This window comes from Terrapene carolina, unplaced genomic scaffold (genome assembly GCF_002925995.2).
Source record: "Terrapene carolina triunguis isolate 2854851 unplaced genomic scaffold, T_m_triunguis-2.0 Scaffold62, whole genome shotgun sequence".
Lineage (NCBI taxonomy): Eukaryota > Metazoa > Chordata > Testudines > Emydidae > Terrapene > Terrapene triunguis.
The window spans coordinates 10,076,884-10,094,342 of NW_020664413.1; the positions used below are offsets into that span (position 1 = coordinate 10,076,884).

General features: G+C 40.9%; 1 protein-coding gene across 1 annotated transcript in view; it reads right to left on the minus strand.

Annotated features, from left to right (window-relative positions):
- CCDC14 (coiled-coil domain containing 14) overlaps window positions 1-10,037 on the minus strand; it is a 14,107-nt gene extending 4,070 nt beyond the window's left edge. Inside the window, exons 1-10 of the mRNA XM_024215849.1 lie at window positions 9,959-10,037; window positions 7,373-7,428; window positions 6,773-6,848; window positions 6,377-6,449; window positions 6,145-6,285; window positions 5,575-5,820; window positions 5,366-5,460; window positions 3,355-3,937; window positions 2,204-2,345; window positions 992-1,071 (exon numbers count right to left, since the gene is read on the minus strand). Coding sequence (XP_024071617.1) covers window positions 992-1,071; window positions 2,204-2,345; window positions 3,355-3,937; window positions 5,366-5,460; window positions 5,575-5,820; window positions 6,145-6,285; window positions 6,377-6,449; window positions 6,773-6,848; window positions 7,373-7,428; window positions 9,959-9,991 — 1,525 coding nt within the window. The 5' untranslated portion in view covers window positions 9,992-10,037. The remainder of the gene's footprint in view (window positions 1-991; window positions 1,072-2,203; window positions 2,346-3,354; window positions 3,938-5,365; window positions 5,461-5,574; window positions 5,821-6,144; window positions 6,286-6,376; window positions 6,450-6,772; window positions 6,849-7,372; window positions 7,429-9,958) is intronic.
- Window positions 10,038-17,459: the final 7,422 nt, after the last annotated feature.

A 17,459-nucleotide genomic window follows, 5' to 3' on the forward strand; every position in this document is an offset into this window, starting at 1 on the left:
GGGGGGGGGGGGGGAGGAGGGGGGCAGGAGGCTTTTTTGCCTGGGGCGGCAAAAAAGCCAGAGCCGGCCCTGTAAAGAACATTGTAACTGATGTATTTGCACCTATCACCAAGATAACACAATCCTATTTTCATTAAAATGAAAAATGTTGTCTCATATCCTATGACAAGCTACCTACAATAAAATATTTAAGGGTTAATTTTCTCTTTAAAAAGTGACCACAAGACTTGGTATTGCTTACAGTGATATCTAAGGCCCTGATCCTGCAGTGACATAAGCATGAGGACATCCATACGGAGCCTGAGAGACTTCAATACATTTGCACACAGCTCACTACAAGACTAGGGCCTAAAACTTCAAGCCTGTGGGGATAATAGTCCCCATTATCACAGTGATAGAATGTGGAGTGCCGTTTTATATATTTAAAACATGCAATTAAATTAGTTATTTAATTCTGTACTTGTACTTTGAGTACAGTACTGAACTTGCACATATAATTTTGCAAAGTGGTATTGCCTTCCTTTCTTCCCCCCAGCTTAGTAAAATATTTTTAGATGGGTGTCATGGTAGCGTTACCCACTGCCACATTAATTCACAGCAGATAAGCTGCAATTGTCATGTAATGATGTGCTGTGGGTTTTTTGCCCAGTTCTCCAAAAGGAAGATAGAGGAAAACTACCTTTCTACTTTAAGGTCAGACTCTAATATCAGATGCCTTATGCATGGAGTTATGTAGTTCAAAAACTCTGTTATAATGTGACCTTTGTTTGCAGATAAAAGTAGGAACCTTTGCAAGATACAAGGAGGTTTCCTTTATACCCGTCAGTTGTCTGGTGTCTCATCCTTACTTTATGAAGGATACAGTCCCAAATCCTACACTGGAGCTGCACAGGAGGATCCCACTGTCTGCATGGTGCTCTACTGACTTCAATGGAGTTAAAATCTTTATCCCCATTTCCCACACCATCACTTGCAATATACCAGTACTTGCATTCAAAGTTGCAATCCAGGCTGGATTCCTTTTCAGCTCTCTCTCGCTCCCGGAGTTGCTGGTTCAATATTCTTAATCTCCTAAATGTGAATGATAAAGCATAAATGAGAAAGTCCAAATACAAAGTAAATTCAAAAGGCTGAATATTAAAATTGGTTTGTTTATGAAAGTTTACTAATTTAATTAGAATAGAACCCCCATAAAAATGTTTTTAGTTTTGGAAGTTAAAAAAAGTTTTAATAATCTTGTGACGGGTTAGATTACAGAACCCCCCTTGGGAGCTGCCACCTGATGTGCCAAGACTACTAAGCATTAACAATAGGCATCTTATTGAATATGTCCAGAGCTCTGCCAGTCAATTTTGCTATCAATGTGGTTATCTTTTGATTTTAGGGATGGCATGAAGCGTGCACAGTTTTTTAAAGGTGATGAAATATTTGGCAGGATTGCTGGATTTTCTATTTTGTCAAAGTCTACATTTCCACCTTTCTTTAGCTGAATGAGCTCTTTTCAAAAATCATGGTAACTTCACTCCATTTTAGCTCAGAGGAAAGGGGTGTCTACTTTTACATTAAGCATGTATCCTGAAAAGAGATTCTTTCTGTATTTGATAACAGGCTGTCTAAAGACATATGCATGCTAACTACTTGGGATCTGCAGTTTAAAAGTTAGAGTACCCACTGGTACTTCTAGGAAAAAGCCCAGTCTTGGGAAAAGATGGCAATATGTTTCAAATGGAAAAATACACACAGAAAATAATACTCCCTCCTAGTTCTCAATATGCTTTTCTGCATACTTTGGGAAAGTATTATCTAGACCCTTGTTATGCTGTTAAGGCTAGAGATCAGTTAATAAGATAAACTACTTTATAAGGCAAGTCATACACTAATGTCAAGGAACAACATTCATTCATTTGGGAAAACTGATGGAAGAAGTAAAACATTCCTATTCATCGGTAGCAAGAAGCTTGTTCAAATATCCATGCACTAAATATGAATGCCTTAAAGATTTTTTTTCAGAAGCAATATAGTATACAAAGCATAGTATAAAAAAACCCTGCACGTGAACACAATATAGACAACAGAAAACAAGAATGTGATCTAAGAATTATACATTGTAACTATACTACAATATGCAATTTATAACAATGAAGTTAGTTAGTATGATACATATTTTTGAAATAGGTTGCTCACTTGGTGAATGTTTACTGACCTACGCAATTGGGCATTTTCACTTCTGAGAGGTTGTATAGCAAGTGCTATTTCAGCTTGTACATTAGTACTTCCAACTACTGCTGGCAGTAATGAAACACAGTCTTCTACCTCATGTATTATCCTCAATATTTCAGAATCATCTATAAGAAAAAAAAATTAAATACATAACAGCCTCATATATATACACACACACACATACACACACACTTACACACACACTTAAGCAATTTATGAGATGGCTGAACATAAATTCTATTACCTCTTAAGATATGTGTGAAGCTTTTGATGTTTAAAATTACCCCTCTTTATCTGCACTTCTTAAATTACTGTTTGACTGTGAAGTATGGTTAGCCAGGTGTACATGTACCCTTGGGGGTACACAGAGGTCTTTCGGGGGTACATCAACTCATCTATATATTTGCCTCATTTTACAACAGGCTACATAAAAAGCACTAGTGAAGTCAGTACAAACTAAAATTTCCTATAGACAATGACTTGTTTATATTGCTCTTCATACTACACGCTGAAATGTAAGTACAATATTTATATCCCAATTGATTTATTTTATAATTATATGGTAAAAATTAGAAAGTAAGCAATTTTTCCATAATAGTGCAGTGACACTTTTTTGTATTTTTAGGTCTGATTTTGTAAGCAAGTAGTTTTTAAGTGAGGTGTAAATTGGGGGTATGCAAGACAAATCAGACTTCTGAAAGGGGTATAGTAAGATGGAAAGATTGAGAGCCATTGGTCTAGATCCCCATCAAATCACAGCCACCATCCTTCCAACTGATCTCTGAAGGGAAATCTTTTAGAACCTTTCCACACTACTCCCTGATTACCTCTTATGGGAAGTGTAAGAGCAGAGCTTTTCCACAGACACTACGCAGAATGAAAACACTACTTTTACTAATTGCTATAACAATTTTAAGATCTCAGACACACATTGAAACACTCTATCTTCCTTCAGATCAAAACATACAGCTTTATTAAAAAGAAAAACTATTCCAAATTGTAATTTTGTAACATCTGAATTACAATAATTCATCACACAGTGGTATATTATGGATTTCTAAGAATGTCCATCTATGTAGCATAACATAGCATCTGTGTGATATATATTCTACTGTGCTGATAAAACATTTTTACCTTGGTCTGCCAATGCCTTGAGCTCTCCCAAAAGATATTTTACTGTTTTAACTTTTTGGGCTGTTTTTTCTGGGCTTGCTTTTTTAGGCTTTAAAACTTTTTTGTCAAAACTTGTCTGACAGCTTGTCTCCCTCACTGGTGCTATGTCAACTGCATTCAAGTCCTCTTCTTCACTGGTAGTACCCTCACTATGTTCCTCAGCGGTTTCCTCTTCTTTGGTATCTGAGATCTTGGACTGTGCTGGATCAAATTTCTGGTACTTCTGACCAGACCGGTCACTCTCTGCTTCATGTGGTTCTAAGAGAGCCAGATGAGCTTGTATACATCTTATCAAGTCTGCCTCCTTTACCCGTTGCTCATGATTTCCTTGGTTTGAAATCATCTCTCTACCATAAGATGCTGGAAGAAATGTAGATACTGTGGAATTATTTGGCACAGCTAGTGGTACACAGGGTGTCATCGGAGGATCAGTGGTGACAGACTTTGCTTGTGAAGAAATACAAGCAGCAACAGAAACTCCTGGGAAAAACACAGCTCCTCCTGCTTGTGGTGCACACTGGTTGTAACTGTCAGCAGGAACTTCCTAAACAGAGAATATACATATTAAACAAATTATTATTATTTGTATTTTCATGGCACCTAAATGTAGCAGTGAGGTTTCTTTCAACATTTAGAAGCCAATCTTATTTAATGTGGTGTTGCTCACTGTTTGTCATTTAAAAACCAGTTAAAATAGTACTCAAATTCATTCAGGCTGCAGTGTATGACCTTTCACTGTGTTCAGGAGTAGTTAAAAGGCAAATATAGTTAGAATTACCAATAAGACTAGTTGGTCTTATTTTAAATGTTATCTGTAATTCAGCAAGAGCGCAAAATTGATATTTTCATCTTTTTATATTGGGGAGGGACAAAAGGATTCTGTTTTCTTGGGGTGGGAATTCATTTTCAGTGTGCTTGTAAGAATCTTCCTGATATACTTCCTTATTTTCCCTATCTAGAATTCATTGCTGGTACCCACAAACACAGGAAAATAAACACATTGTGTACAAGTTAATATTTTTCTGTATTTTGGGATTTTGACTAATCTCAGCAATGTAATCTATAAATATATATACTATAAATGTATGTGCTGAATGCTACAAACAACATAAAAAGGCAGTCAGCACATTTCTAACAAATACTTAATTTTACGTAATGGTTTTTTAGATCTGCGAAGCACAGACTTCCTCCAGTCCAAAACTTCTAGCAAATGAGATGATATCCCATAGAGTGCTGATTAAAGATCATGCTAGCTATGGAACAGAGGTGGCACCTGCAATCTGACTACAGGGTCCATGTAAACCCTCCTCCCACACTTCCCAAAACTGCAGGAGGGGGTTTGCTTTGTTGTTGTTTTTTAATGTTGTACCCTGAAATAGATAAGGATATTAAAATGCAAAGCTTTAACACAAAAAACATATTTGAGAACAATGGGTTTTACGCTACTTTCCACTGATCAAGTTAGCACTTCTAGTCACTGAGGTTTTTAATACATGAATATATTCAAGGTTAGGTTAATGACACCATCATCAGCACAGTGAGACTGGGATGTTACACTGATCAGTAACTATCAATCCTCCTCAGAAAGGGGTGAGAAATGGATACTTCACAGAATTCGACATAGAAAAACAATGCGCATAACAAACAGAAGTGACCAGTCCCCATTGGCATGCCGCTTACCTCATTTTTGGAGTCTACTGCAGGCACAATATAAGTAGCAATACTTGCTAACAATATATTTGTGAACCGCCTTTAAATCACATAGTATTTTATTAAAAGCACCACCATATCTATTGTTTCATCACAGATTTTATGAGACATAAAATGCATTGAGTTTCTTTTTCTTTGGGAAAATTTCCTATTAAGTCCAAGAAAGTGTATAGATTTCAGTAGAAATGAAAGCCACAGAATAAGACAAGGATGACAACACTAATTTAAATGTTTATTTATAGTTTAAGTCAAGTGTACTTACAGACTGAATGAGTAAAGGATTAGCTGAATGCTGCGGGGACAGAGTTGGTGTGGAGGTAGGTAAACGATAATTAAATGCTGTAACATTTTGATATTCTGAAACAAATAGACAAAAAACTAACATTGTTAAATTTAAGATTTTTTTCTTGCCAAAAAACTAAAAACAAACCCCAAAATAGCGTCTAACTATACAATGACATTCACACTAACCAGGCTCTGAAACAGGGTAAGCAGGTACAGTGGGAATTCCATTACAGCTCGGTGGAACTTGGCCAGTTATCAGAGACATTTGGGTTTGCACATGCTCGCACAGTTTCTGATGCATCACAGGAGAGTGTTGATTAAAAGGCACATGAATTGGTTGAACCGGCTGATTTTGTATTGCGCTGGAGAGTTCTCCCTCTTTGCCAACAGCAAGTGTATTACAAGACGCTGGTTTCCTATTTGACACGGGCACTATGGAAAATAAAGTTGAAGTTTGTGTAGTGCAAAAAGAAAACTAACACAAATGTTTACATGAAGATTCTTGACATCAAGAATCAAGAGCTATGAACCCATTTCGATTGATTAATTTGATTAAAATTGACAGAAACAATCAAGCCATAGTAAATTTATTTTATTAAACCAGAGTTTAAAACCAAAATAAGTTGCATAATATTATAACCACATTAATTAATTCTGCAGAGGAGGTGACAATGAACATGTATTTATTGAGGAAATAAAACAGTTATGGATGAAAACATTGTATAAGTAAAGGCCAAACCAAGGACAAGTGCTTACCAATTTCTTTATGAATATGAGCAGCAAGAACATTTCTCTTCAGACCTTTCTTTTTTGAACTATTTCCTTTGGTTAGTAGAGGCCTGGTAGCAGCCTTAACAGAAGTTACTTTTCCTGGTTTTCGATTTATTGTCTCCGTTCCTAATGTTATTTGAAACAAAAGCCATTCAACAAAATAAATAAGAGACCTACAGAAACTAAAATGTAATTTTAAATTTCAATAAGGTACAACCTGTGGCCTCATTTTGCAAAATATCCTGCAGTAAAGCTGCACAGCGATCAAGCCCGTTATGTATAGTTACAACCTGCAGAAAGAATGTTGCAGTCAAAATACAGACGTTGATTTATTGTAAAACAAAACCAGTAAGGACAATGAAATAAAGTCAAGAAGTTCTTATTTAGAAAGCGTTGTTACAGGTTTGAGTCACAGTTATTTCTGGACTGGGTTTGAGTAACATATTTATTTACATGCCATCAATGAAAACTTTTACACATTTCCCATTTACTGATTTGTTATATTTATAATTGAGAGATTGTATTGTGTTTCTATCTAATGAATTTTATGTTTCAGTAATTTTAGTTAATTTCTGATTTGCATGTATAAGAGAGCCAATTCATCTCAAATTACCTGATCCTCAGAGTCGGTGGAATAGAGAGAGTAGCCAGAGTCCACATCAGAATGGCATACTTTTCTTAAGCCAATCCTGAAAAAGACATTCCCTGCTTACTTCCTCTTATAAATATACTTGTTTGATATATAAAACAACAAAAAACAACATACACAATGTGCTGCACTTTACAATAGAGCCAAATGCTGTAATGAGATAAGCAAGTAGCTGCTGCAGACATCACCAGCATATGTTAGGGTAGGACTGGCCCTTACTCAGAAAGCTTACATGTAACTAGTCCCCATATTCATTCAGTAATCTAGGGAGGGGGGGGATTTAATTAATATTTCATACATTCAAAATGGAAGTCTAAGGCATGTTGTTTGCTAAAGGGGTTAATCTTCCCTCTAGTCATTGTACAAGCCAAACTCCCACTAACTTCAATGAAAGTTTTGCCTGTTCAAAGACAGCAGGATCTGCCACTTGCAGCATCTTTCAGTTGGGACTTAATATTTAATAAATGCAAAGAGTTGTTGACAAGCTGCTGGCTTTTGATTTGTATGGCTGTTTTGACTGCTTACAGGTACACCACTAGACAGTATTAATGATTAAATTCTTACTGTTTTTTTCCACTTGATAACTTAGCTGCTCCTGTTAGCCTTCCAGAAGACAGTACCTGTTGAATTATTACACAAATATACACCAATAAATATTGTTTTAATTTCAATTAATTATTTTAACAATATAATAGAAGTATACCAAATACCATTGGATTGCTAAATCTGAGACAATAAAGTCTAGGAAGGCTAATTTACATTTTTTAACGGAATGAGGGGGAACGCAGCAAGAGCACTGAGCCTCAATCCTGCAATTTACAATGCACACGTAGACTTCTGAATACATGGAGCTCCACTGACTTGACTTCATGACACTGTGCAGATGCAGCAGTCCACCCACATATAAACTACGGGGTCGGTGTTTACATGTAGACACATATCAGTTTGTTTTGCCGACAGAAGTTATTTCAGTACAGCCCTTTCACTGTCACTGTCTATAGCCTACAGCCTTATCTTCTTTTGATATCATGTCAAATTTCACAAGTTTAGCTAAATCAGACCAAGTCCATTCCTTAATGGGAGACGTCAATGAAAAACCCAGAATGGTACAGAAAGTAGTGCTGGTAATTTCCCAAAACATTTCTCTGCAAGTCAGTACTGAACCAATACCTTGGATTGGTGCTAGTGGATATTGTAAAATTGAGGGCCTGACTACTTTCATTTATTAAATATCCCATACACTTTTCATAAGAGTTCAGACCCAGACCAGTAACAGGCTTGAGGTGTGATATAACATGATTGTGAAGAGCTTTATAATATATTGCAAAGGATAAAATATTCCCTGCTTTCCACTGAATGCACAACACTAGTTTTTACTAATAAGCTGCTGCCATAGCTCAAATATTTGCAGCTGAAATATTTACTTGTAGAAGAATACTTCAAGCACAGGGCCTAATGGTGTGTGTGTGTTACTCATGTAAATAATCTCACTGACCTCAATGAGAGTACTCGCATAAAGATTGCAGGATCAGGCCCACAACAAATATGGATTATGCACTCAAGGGCTGAAGCCCATCCCAAAATTCACAACACTACCCTTCATCGTCATAGATCTGCCTTACCTCCCAAATATATCTCAAGTTTCATATAGCAATGTGATGTCATGACAACATGTCTTCATGTCAGGATACAAAAATCCAACATCACTGGGCAAATTAGTGATGTGAACATGGGAATATTGTTCACACAATTTTGCCCCCTTAAGACTGACACAAATAGGCAGACAGCAACCCTGGGCTCTCAAACTTGGTAGAATCTAAATGATTGAGAGCCCAAGTAAGTTGGAAGGAGACTTCAGGTATCCTGTTGTAACACTTTGCAAAACCCCACATCACAAGGCAGGGAAATGTACTTTGGGAATCAACCCCCAACAAGAGGTGAAGCTAAGCAGCTGTTGGCAGTCACCTGTGCAGGAACTGAATCCAACAGGTAACAGGGGAGGGGGAAGTGACACCAGCCCCACCAATCAGGGGAGCCTCAAAGAGTCACCTAAACCCTATTCCTGGAGAGGCTCAGTTACCCATGCACTCCAGAGGGGGGAGTCCTGCATCCCTCATCTAGGGTCCCAGTAATACCCCCCTTTAGTAGACCCTAGAGAAGATTTCCCCTGACTTATGAATCCAGTCACCTGCAACCCCTCCAGAAGAGAGCCCCTGAGCTGTGAAACATCACCTCCCAATCCCCCCAACCCCCAGTAGTGTCCCCAGTCACCTGACAACTCCCTCAGTGTCCCCCAGAGGAGAGCTCCCCCAACCCATGATCCCAGTCTCCTCCCAAACCCTGCCACCCTGAGTGTCCCCCAGAGGAGAGCCTTCCTGACCTGTTAGCCCAGTCACCTCCCAACCCATCCCCTGCCACATCCCTAGTGTCCCCCAGAGTGCCTGCCGTGACCTGTGGGGCCAGGCACCTGCCAACCCTCCCCACACATCCCTAGTGTCCCCAAGAGGACAGCCCTCGACTGGTGAGCCCAGTCACCTCTTGACCCCTCCCCCACATCTCTAATGACCTCCAAGGGAGAGTCCCCCTCTGACCTGTGAGGCCAGTTACCTCCTAACCACCACAGTGACCCCAGCGAAGAGCCCCCACGAGCTCAGTCACCTCCGTGACTGCCCCCCAGAGAGCCCTCTCAACCCACGAGCCTAGTCACTTCCCAACCCCCCCCACAGCCGTAGTGACCCCCCAGAGGAGAGTCCCCAGACCTGTGACCCCATTCACCTCCCAACCCCCCACCCCTAGTGACTCCCAGGAGAGCCCCCGCCCCCTGACCCGGGAGCCCAGTCACCTTCCAATCCCCCACCCCTAGTAGCCCCCAGAGGAAAGTCGCCACCCCCCTGACCCGGGAGCCCACCCAGTCCCCTCCAAGCCCCAAAAACGAGACGCCCTCCACTCCCTGCCCCAGACGCCCAGTGCTCCCAACCCGCAGAGAGAGAGACCCTTAAACCGCCGCTCAAGGCGCCCAGTCTCCCCATAACAGTCCCCCCACCTCGGGACCCCAGAGCGAGAATACACCGCGCCCAGCCCCGCACCTCCAGGGGAGACCCAACCCCGTCCCCCAGCGCTCGGCCCCCCAACGGACCCCACGGCTGGTACCTTGTGATGCCGGAGAGTGCCCGGCCTCGCCATCGCTCCGTCCGTCCCCGGCCGGGGGAGGAGCTACCCGGCCATCCCTCAGCGCGGAAACGCGCGGCCAATCCGAGCCCGCCTTAGCTGACAGGCTCAACGGCTGCCAGGGCAGGGGAGAAGCCATCATCCTCTCAGCCCCGCCTCTCTCCCTCCATGCAAGGCGCCGGCGGCAGCCAGAGCGGGCCGCGGAGTCAGGAAACCAGGGCCGGGATTGGTGGAGGTCACGGCCCAGCGAACCAATAGTAGAAGAGAAGCGGGGCTAACCGACCGAATCAGTCAGTAGCTCGTTCTCTCACTCAGTCAGCGGGACCGTCTCCCCATCTCTCAGAGCCTGTTGTGCAGGGCAGGGAGTTGGCCCGGTCTACACGGCTCCTGAGACAGCGCTGTCTCAGCACCTAATGCTAAAGCGCTCCGGGCCCCCTCAGCCCCCCATCTCCTGGCTCCCCGTTCAGAGCTTACCCCATAACACTCCAATTGCCCTCCGGGAATCTCCCACCCCATGCAGCTTTCACACCTAGTAAACTGCAGGGTAAGCGACAGGTTGTTCCTTTCACAGCCAAGTAACAACAAGGACGTTTCAGAGTGGTAGCTGGGTTAGTCTGTATTAGCAAAAAGAATGAGCAGTACTTGCGGCACCTCAGAGACTAACAAATTTATTTGGGCATAAGCTTTTGTGGGCTAAAACCCACTTCATCAGATGCATGCAGTGGAAAATACAGTGGGAAGATATATATATACACAGCGAACATGCAAAAATTGGTGTTGCCATACCAACTCTAATGAGACTAATCAATTAAGGTGGGCTATTATCAGCAGAAGAAAAAAAAACGTTTGTAGTGATAATCAGGATGGCTCATTTCAAACAGTTGACAAGAAGGTGTGAGTAATAGTATGGGAAAAATTAGCATGGGGAAATAGTTTTTACTTTGTGTAATGAGCAGATTCCTAATCTTTCCCTGTTTGTGGTATAGGATGTTGATCAGGTGATTCCGCAGTTTCTTTGAGAGTGTGTGGCACAATCTCTCAGCAAAGTCTGTGTGGTATGTAGATTGTAATAGATTTTTTACCTTCAGTCCTTTTGGTGTGATGTCTATCCATTTGCATTTGGAAAAGAAGATGATGTCTGTCTGTATCTGTACGAGTTTTTTCATGAAGTTGATGGATTTCCACTTCATACGGCTAAATTCAGTGCCTTGCATAGTGACAGGTTTCAGAGTGGTAGCCGTGTTAGTCTGTATTAGCAAAAAGAACAAGGAGTACTCAGGTGTGAAAGTAACTTAAAGGACTTACCCGTACGCCGGAGTCCTGAGTGGGCGTGGCCTCAACCGGAAGAGGCATGGCCTCAACAGGAAGACGCGGGGCCTTTCAAGATTTAAAGGCCCTGGGGCTCCGGCTGTGGCTGGGGTACAGGCAGCAGGGCTCCGGCAGCGATTTAAAGGGCCAGAGGCTCCAGCTGCTGCGGGGAGCCCCGGGCCCTTTAAAGCGCCGCTGGAGCTCCCCGCAGGGGCTGGAGCTCCAGGACCTTTAAATCCCCACCCGAGCCCAGCTGCCGGAGCTCCGGCAGTGATTTAAAGGGCCTGGGGCTCCCCGCAGTGGCTGGAGCCCCGGGCCCTTTAAATCACCGCCAGAGAAGCCGGTCCAGTCTGGCACAGCGTACTGTCTCTTGCCGGTACGCCGTACCGGCTTACTTTCACCTCTGGGAGTACTTGTGGCACCTTAGAGACTAAAATTTATTTGGGCATAAGCTTTCGTTGTTACTTTCTCTTGAACAGGCTCCACTGCTGAACTGATATTTTTTTGCATTCATAACAAAGTGCAACCAATGTTGGGGGGGAAAGTCATTCAAGATTTGTGTCCAACTGTTAGAACGTAAGAACGGCCATAATGCGTCCATCTAGCCTTGCATCCTGTGTTCCGACAGTGGCCAATGTCAGGTGCCCCCAAGGGAATGAACAGAATAGGTAATCAAGTGATCCATCCCCTGTCATGCATTCCCAGCTTCTGGCAAACAGCAGTTGTTTTACTTTGCGGTGCAGGGGACACATCAGAGCATGATGCCCTAACATCTCAACTGGTGGATTGCAACCTATTGGGGGGTGTCACAAAAGACAATCAAACAGATGTGAGCTATTGCAAATTTTTAGGGCTATCAAACGATTAAAAAATAAATCGTGAGATTAAAAAATTAATCAATTGCAGTTTTAATTGCACTGTTAATAAAATATCATTTTAAATTTATTATAAATATTTTGGATGTTTTTCTACATTTTCAAATATATTGATTTCAATTACAACACAGAATACAAAGTGTAGAGTTCTCACTTTATATTATTATTTTTCGTTACAAATATTTGCACTGTAAAAAAAAATGCAATCTACTATTCAAAGTATGAAGGGGCCTACGAATGTTTAGCATATCTGGCACATAAATATCTTGCAACGCTGGCTATAACAATGCCATGCACACACCTTTTCTCATTTTCAGGTGATGTAAATAAGAAGCAGGCAGCATTGTCTCCTGCAAATGTAAACAAACTTGTTTGTCTTAGCGATTGGCTGAACAAGAAGTAAGCTTGAGTGGACTTGTAGGCTCTAAAGTTTTACAGTGTTTTGGTTTTGAGTGCAGATATGTAAAAAAATAATTCTACATTTGTAAGTTGCACTTTCACGATAGAGATTGCACTGCAGTACTTGTATGAGGTGAATTGAAAAATACTATTTCTTTTGTTTATCTTCTTTACAGTACAAATATTTGTAATACAATAATAATAAAAAGTGATCACTGTACACTTTGCATTCTGCATTGTAATTGAAATCAATATATTTGAAAATGTAGAAAAACATCCAAAATATTTATAATAAATTTAAATGGGTATTCTAGTATTGTTTAACAGTGCGATTAAAACTGTGATTAATCACACTTAATTTCTTTAATTGAGTTAATTTGTTTTGAGTTAATTGCTTGAGTTAACTGCAGTTAATTGACAGCCTTACAAATTTTATTACAATCTAAAGCAAAGAAAAATCTCACTTCCCCATTGGTCACACACCTTACACTTCAAAGTCAAGTGTGCTCTGTCAACCTACACACACAAACAAATAAATTATACAGGATTACCATTGTTATCCTTGATACTTTTTTTATTCTTACTTTTATAGTAAATGTAAGGTAGAGAGTTGTGAAATTTTATTTACTTTGAATAAAGGGTTGCCAACCTGAAAAGGCTGAGAAACACAGAACTATATAATTAATATCTATTCATAGAATCATAGAATATCAGGATTGGAAGGGACCTCGGGAGGTCATCTAGTCCAACCCCCTGCTCAAAGCAGGACCTAATCCCAACTAAATCATCCCAGCCAGGGCTTTGTCAAGCCTGACCTTAAAAACCTCTAAGGAAGGAGATTCCACCCATTCCAGTGCTTGACCACCCTCCTAGTGAAAAAGTTTTTCCTAATATCCAACCTAAACCTCCCCCTCTGCAACTTGAGACCATTACTACTTGTTCTGTCATCAGGTACCACTGAGAACAGTCTAGATCCATCCTCTTTGGAACCCCCTTTCAGGTAGTTGAAAGCAGCTATCAAATCCCCCCTCATTCTTCTCTTCTGCAGACTAAACAATCCCAGTTCCCTCAGCCTCTCCTCATAACTCATGTGCTCCAGCCCCCTAATCATTTTTGTTGCCCTCCGCTGGACTCTTTCCAATTTTTCCACATCCTTCTTGTAGTGTGGGGCCCAAAACTGGACACAGTACTCCAGGTGAGGCCTCACCAATGTCGAATAGAGGGGAATGATCACGTCCCTCGATCTGCTGGCAATGCCCCTACTTATACAGCCCAAAATGCCGTTAGCCTTCTTGGCAACAAGGGCACACTGTTGACTCATATCCAGCTTCTCGTCCACTGTAACCCCTAGGTCCTTTTCTGCAGAACTGCTGCCTAGCCACTCGGTCCCTAGTCTGTAACAGTGAATGGGATTCTTCCGTCCTAAGTGCAGGACTCTGCACTTGTCCTTATTGAACCTCATCTGGTTTCTTTTGGCCCAATCCTCTAATTTGTCTAGGTCCCTCTGTATCCTATCCCTACCCTCCAGCGTATCTACCACTCCTCCCAGTTTAGTGTCATCTGCAAACTTGCTGAGAGTGCAGTCCACGCCATCCTCCAGATCATTAATGAAGATATTGAACGAAACTGGCCCCAGGACCGACCCTTGGGGCACTCCGCTTGAAACCGGCTGCCAACTAGACATGGAGCCGTTGATCACTACCCGTTGAGCCCGACAATCTAGCCAGCTTTCTATCCACCTTATAGTCCATTCATCCAGCCCATACTTCTTTAACTTGCCGGCAAGAATACTGTGGGAGACCGTATCAAAAGCTTTGCTAAAGTCAAGGAATAACACATTCACTGCTTTCCCCTCATCCACAGACCCAGTTATCTCCTCATAGAAGGCAATTCGTTTAGTCCGGCATGACTATTAGGTTAGTCAGGATGTTACCCAATGTGTATGTATTTTCATGAGAGATGGAAGGACTGTGCAATAAATATCAATAACTGATGACATCAGATTTTATTGCCACTGAATAGATGATTTACTTGGGCAATACCATAAACTGAAAGACACAGCCTCCTTATGTAGACAACAAATGCCACCTAGTGGAATAGAGGTTACAGTGAAATTGCAACCAAATATTTTTACCAAAATTGAAAGATCAGTAGATACATTTAAAACAGTAGCAGGGAGTGGAAAAGGGAAGAGAGGGGCATTGCCCTAGTAGGAGATCCTATATGCAGGTAAGGGAGGATCCTTTTAGGGAATGGCATTGATGGCCTTGTAAGGTAGGTCTGGCACTGATGGTTTTACAATTGATATGCTGCCCTGCTCAGGAAAATGAAATTATAGTAAGACAAATACATATTCGTGCCATTTCTGTGGTCCATTCAAAGCTGTTAATGGGACAGTGTAACAGTTGCTTCTACCAGACAAAACAGCTGTGCAGGTCTGGGACTGTGAAACAAATTCTCTCAGGAACTAAGGACCGTCACAAACCTCACCACCTTCTTCTCCAAGTGAAAGATGCATTTATTTGACCTTGACTTTTCTAATATAAATGCATAGAAACATGTATATTTTAAAAAATATTCTAAAACTCTATCAAAACAAGACACTTCACTGCATACGCTTCTTACCATGGGGAGAAGATGAGAGAACAAACAACACATGAAAGATGTGCAGTCACATTGCTTAATTCACTACTGGAAGGCACTCGGCTACAATGGTGATAAACGTGGTATATAGAAAAAAATAGAAAGTGAGCTTCACAGTAGCATCAGGACTTCAGGATAATTAAGGAACCAGCTGAAGCAATCTCAGAACCATTAGCAATTATCTTTGAGAACTCATGGAGGATGGGTGAGGTCTCAGAGGAGTGGAGAACTGGAAACATAATACCTCTCTTAAAAAGGGGGAACAAAGGGGATCTGGGAAATTATAGACCAGTCAGTCTAACTTCAATATCTGAAAAGACACTAGAACAAGTTATTAAACAATCAATTTGTAAGCACACAGAGGATAATGGAGTTATAAGGAATAGTCAGCATGGATTTGTCAAGAACAAATCATGCCAAACCGCAAAATTTCCTTCCTGGACAGAGTTACTGGCCTAGTGGATGTGGGGGATGCAGGAGATGTGATATGCCTTGATTTTAGTAAGGCTTTTGACACAGTCCCATGCAGCAGTCTCATAGGCAAACTGGGGAAATGTGGTCTACATGAAATTACTGTATGTTGGGTGCACAATTGACTGAAAGATCTTACTCAAAGAATAGTTATCAATGGTTTACTGTCAAACTGGGAGGGTGTATTTAGTAAGATCCCCCAGGGGTCAGTCCTAGCTCCAATACTATTCAGTATTTTAATTAATAACTTGTATAATGGAGTGGAGAGTATGCTTATAAAATTTGCAGATGACACCAAGCTGGGAGCGGTTGCAAGCACTGGAGGACAGAATTTGAATTCAAAATGACCTTGACAAATTGGAGAATTGCTTTGAAATCAACAAGATGCAATTCATTAAAGATAAGTACAAAGTACTTCACATAGGAAGGAAAAATCAAATGCACAGTTACAAAATGGGAAATAATCTGAAAAGGATTTGGGGATTATAGCGGATCACAAATAGAATATGAGAGAGAGACAAGGTGGGTGAAGTAATATCTTGTATTGGACCAACTTCTATTGGTGAGAAAGACAAGCTGTCAAGCTTACACAGAGCTCTTCTTCAGGTCTGGGAAATGTACTCAGAGTGTCACAGAAAAATACAGGGTGGAGTAGATTGTTTACCTTAAGTACTTAACATATATTTCAAGGGACCATTCAAGGGCCCGTTAACACCTTGCCAATCATAGGCGGTAAAGGAAAAAAAAGCTGGGTCAAAGAACAAGATGAGAAGGTTCACAGAAGATGATGGGCAATTATCAAACTAATGTCAAGTACCTTATGGGGCAACTATTTTCTCTGAGATGCTTTAAGTCACCAAACTACTACTCAAGGTGAGGGTGAGCTTCCACCAACCTGATAGTTGATGGCCATGAATGCAGAGGCTTGAATAATTAAGAAAGAACTAATCTAAATGATTTAAAAACAAACAACAGCCTCCTCCTCCCACCCTTCATTTGGAATGATTTTCAGAGATGTATTCTACAATGCATATTAGCAGAAGAGACACATGCAAATAGATTTCTTTTTAAAATTGAAAGTGAGTGAGGAGAATAGAAAGAGGTGATGTGACTAGAGGTTACAGTATTGCCAACCACAAGTGATCAAAAATCATGAAACAGACCCCTAAAATCATGAGACTTTATAAATAATAAAGTAATATATCGTTACCTCCCATGTTCATAACTGATAACAAATGTTTGCTTATATTTGGTCCAGTCTTTGCTGGATGTTCTAACTCATCTCCAGAAAGAAGATCAAGTCAAACTATGAGCCTCAACTGTAATTTCTTGTTCCCCAAAGTTGGCAGAAACTGAGTACTATAAAGCCAGTATAATCACTCCTGGGGGGGGGGGAAAAGTGCCTCTTTCTTACTCAACAGTGTCCTCTATGACCAAATAAGGGATAATATTGAAAGACATAAGAAGGCCCAGTCCAGTCCTCTTTGGCCAGAAGGATTTAGGCTGGAGCATGAGACCTTAAAGGCGGGTGGTACTAAAATAAAAATATATGTATATTTCCAGTTTAAATTAAAATACTTTATATTGAATATCCTAGCCAAGATAGTATGTGGGTAGCTGACCGTTCTTTAGTGATAAAATTAACACAAATAAAACACTCAAGCAGTCAAACCAACTTTTAAAAGACCTTTAAATAAGCTGCACTTCAGTATCTAAGCCGCTTTCTGAATATACAATAGTTTTATTCCGTAAGTCAGTTTGGATACAGAAGGTCAATAATAGTTTAG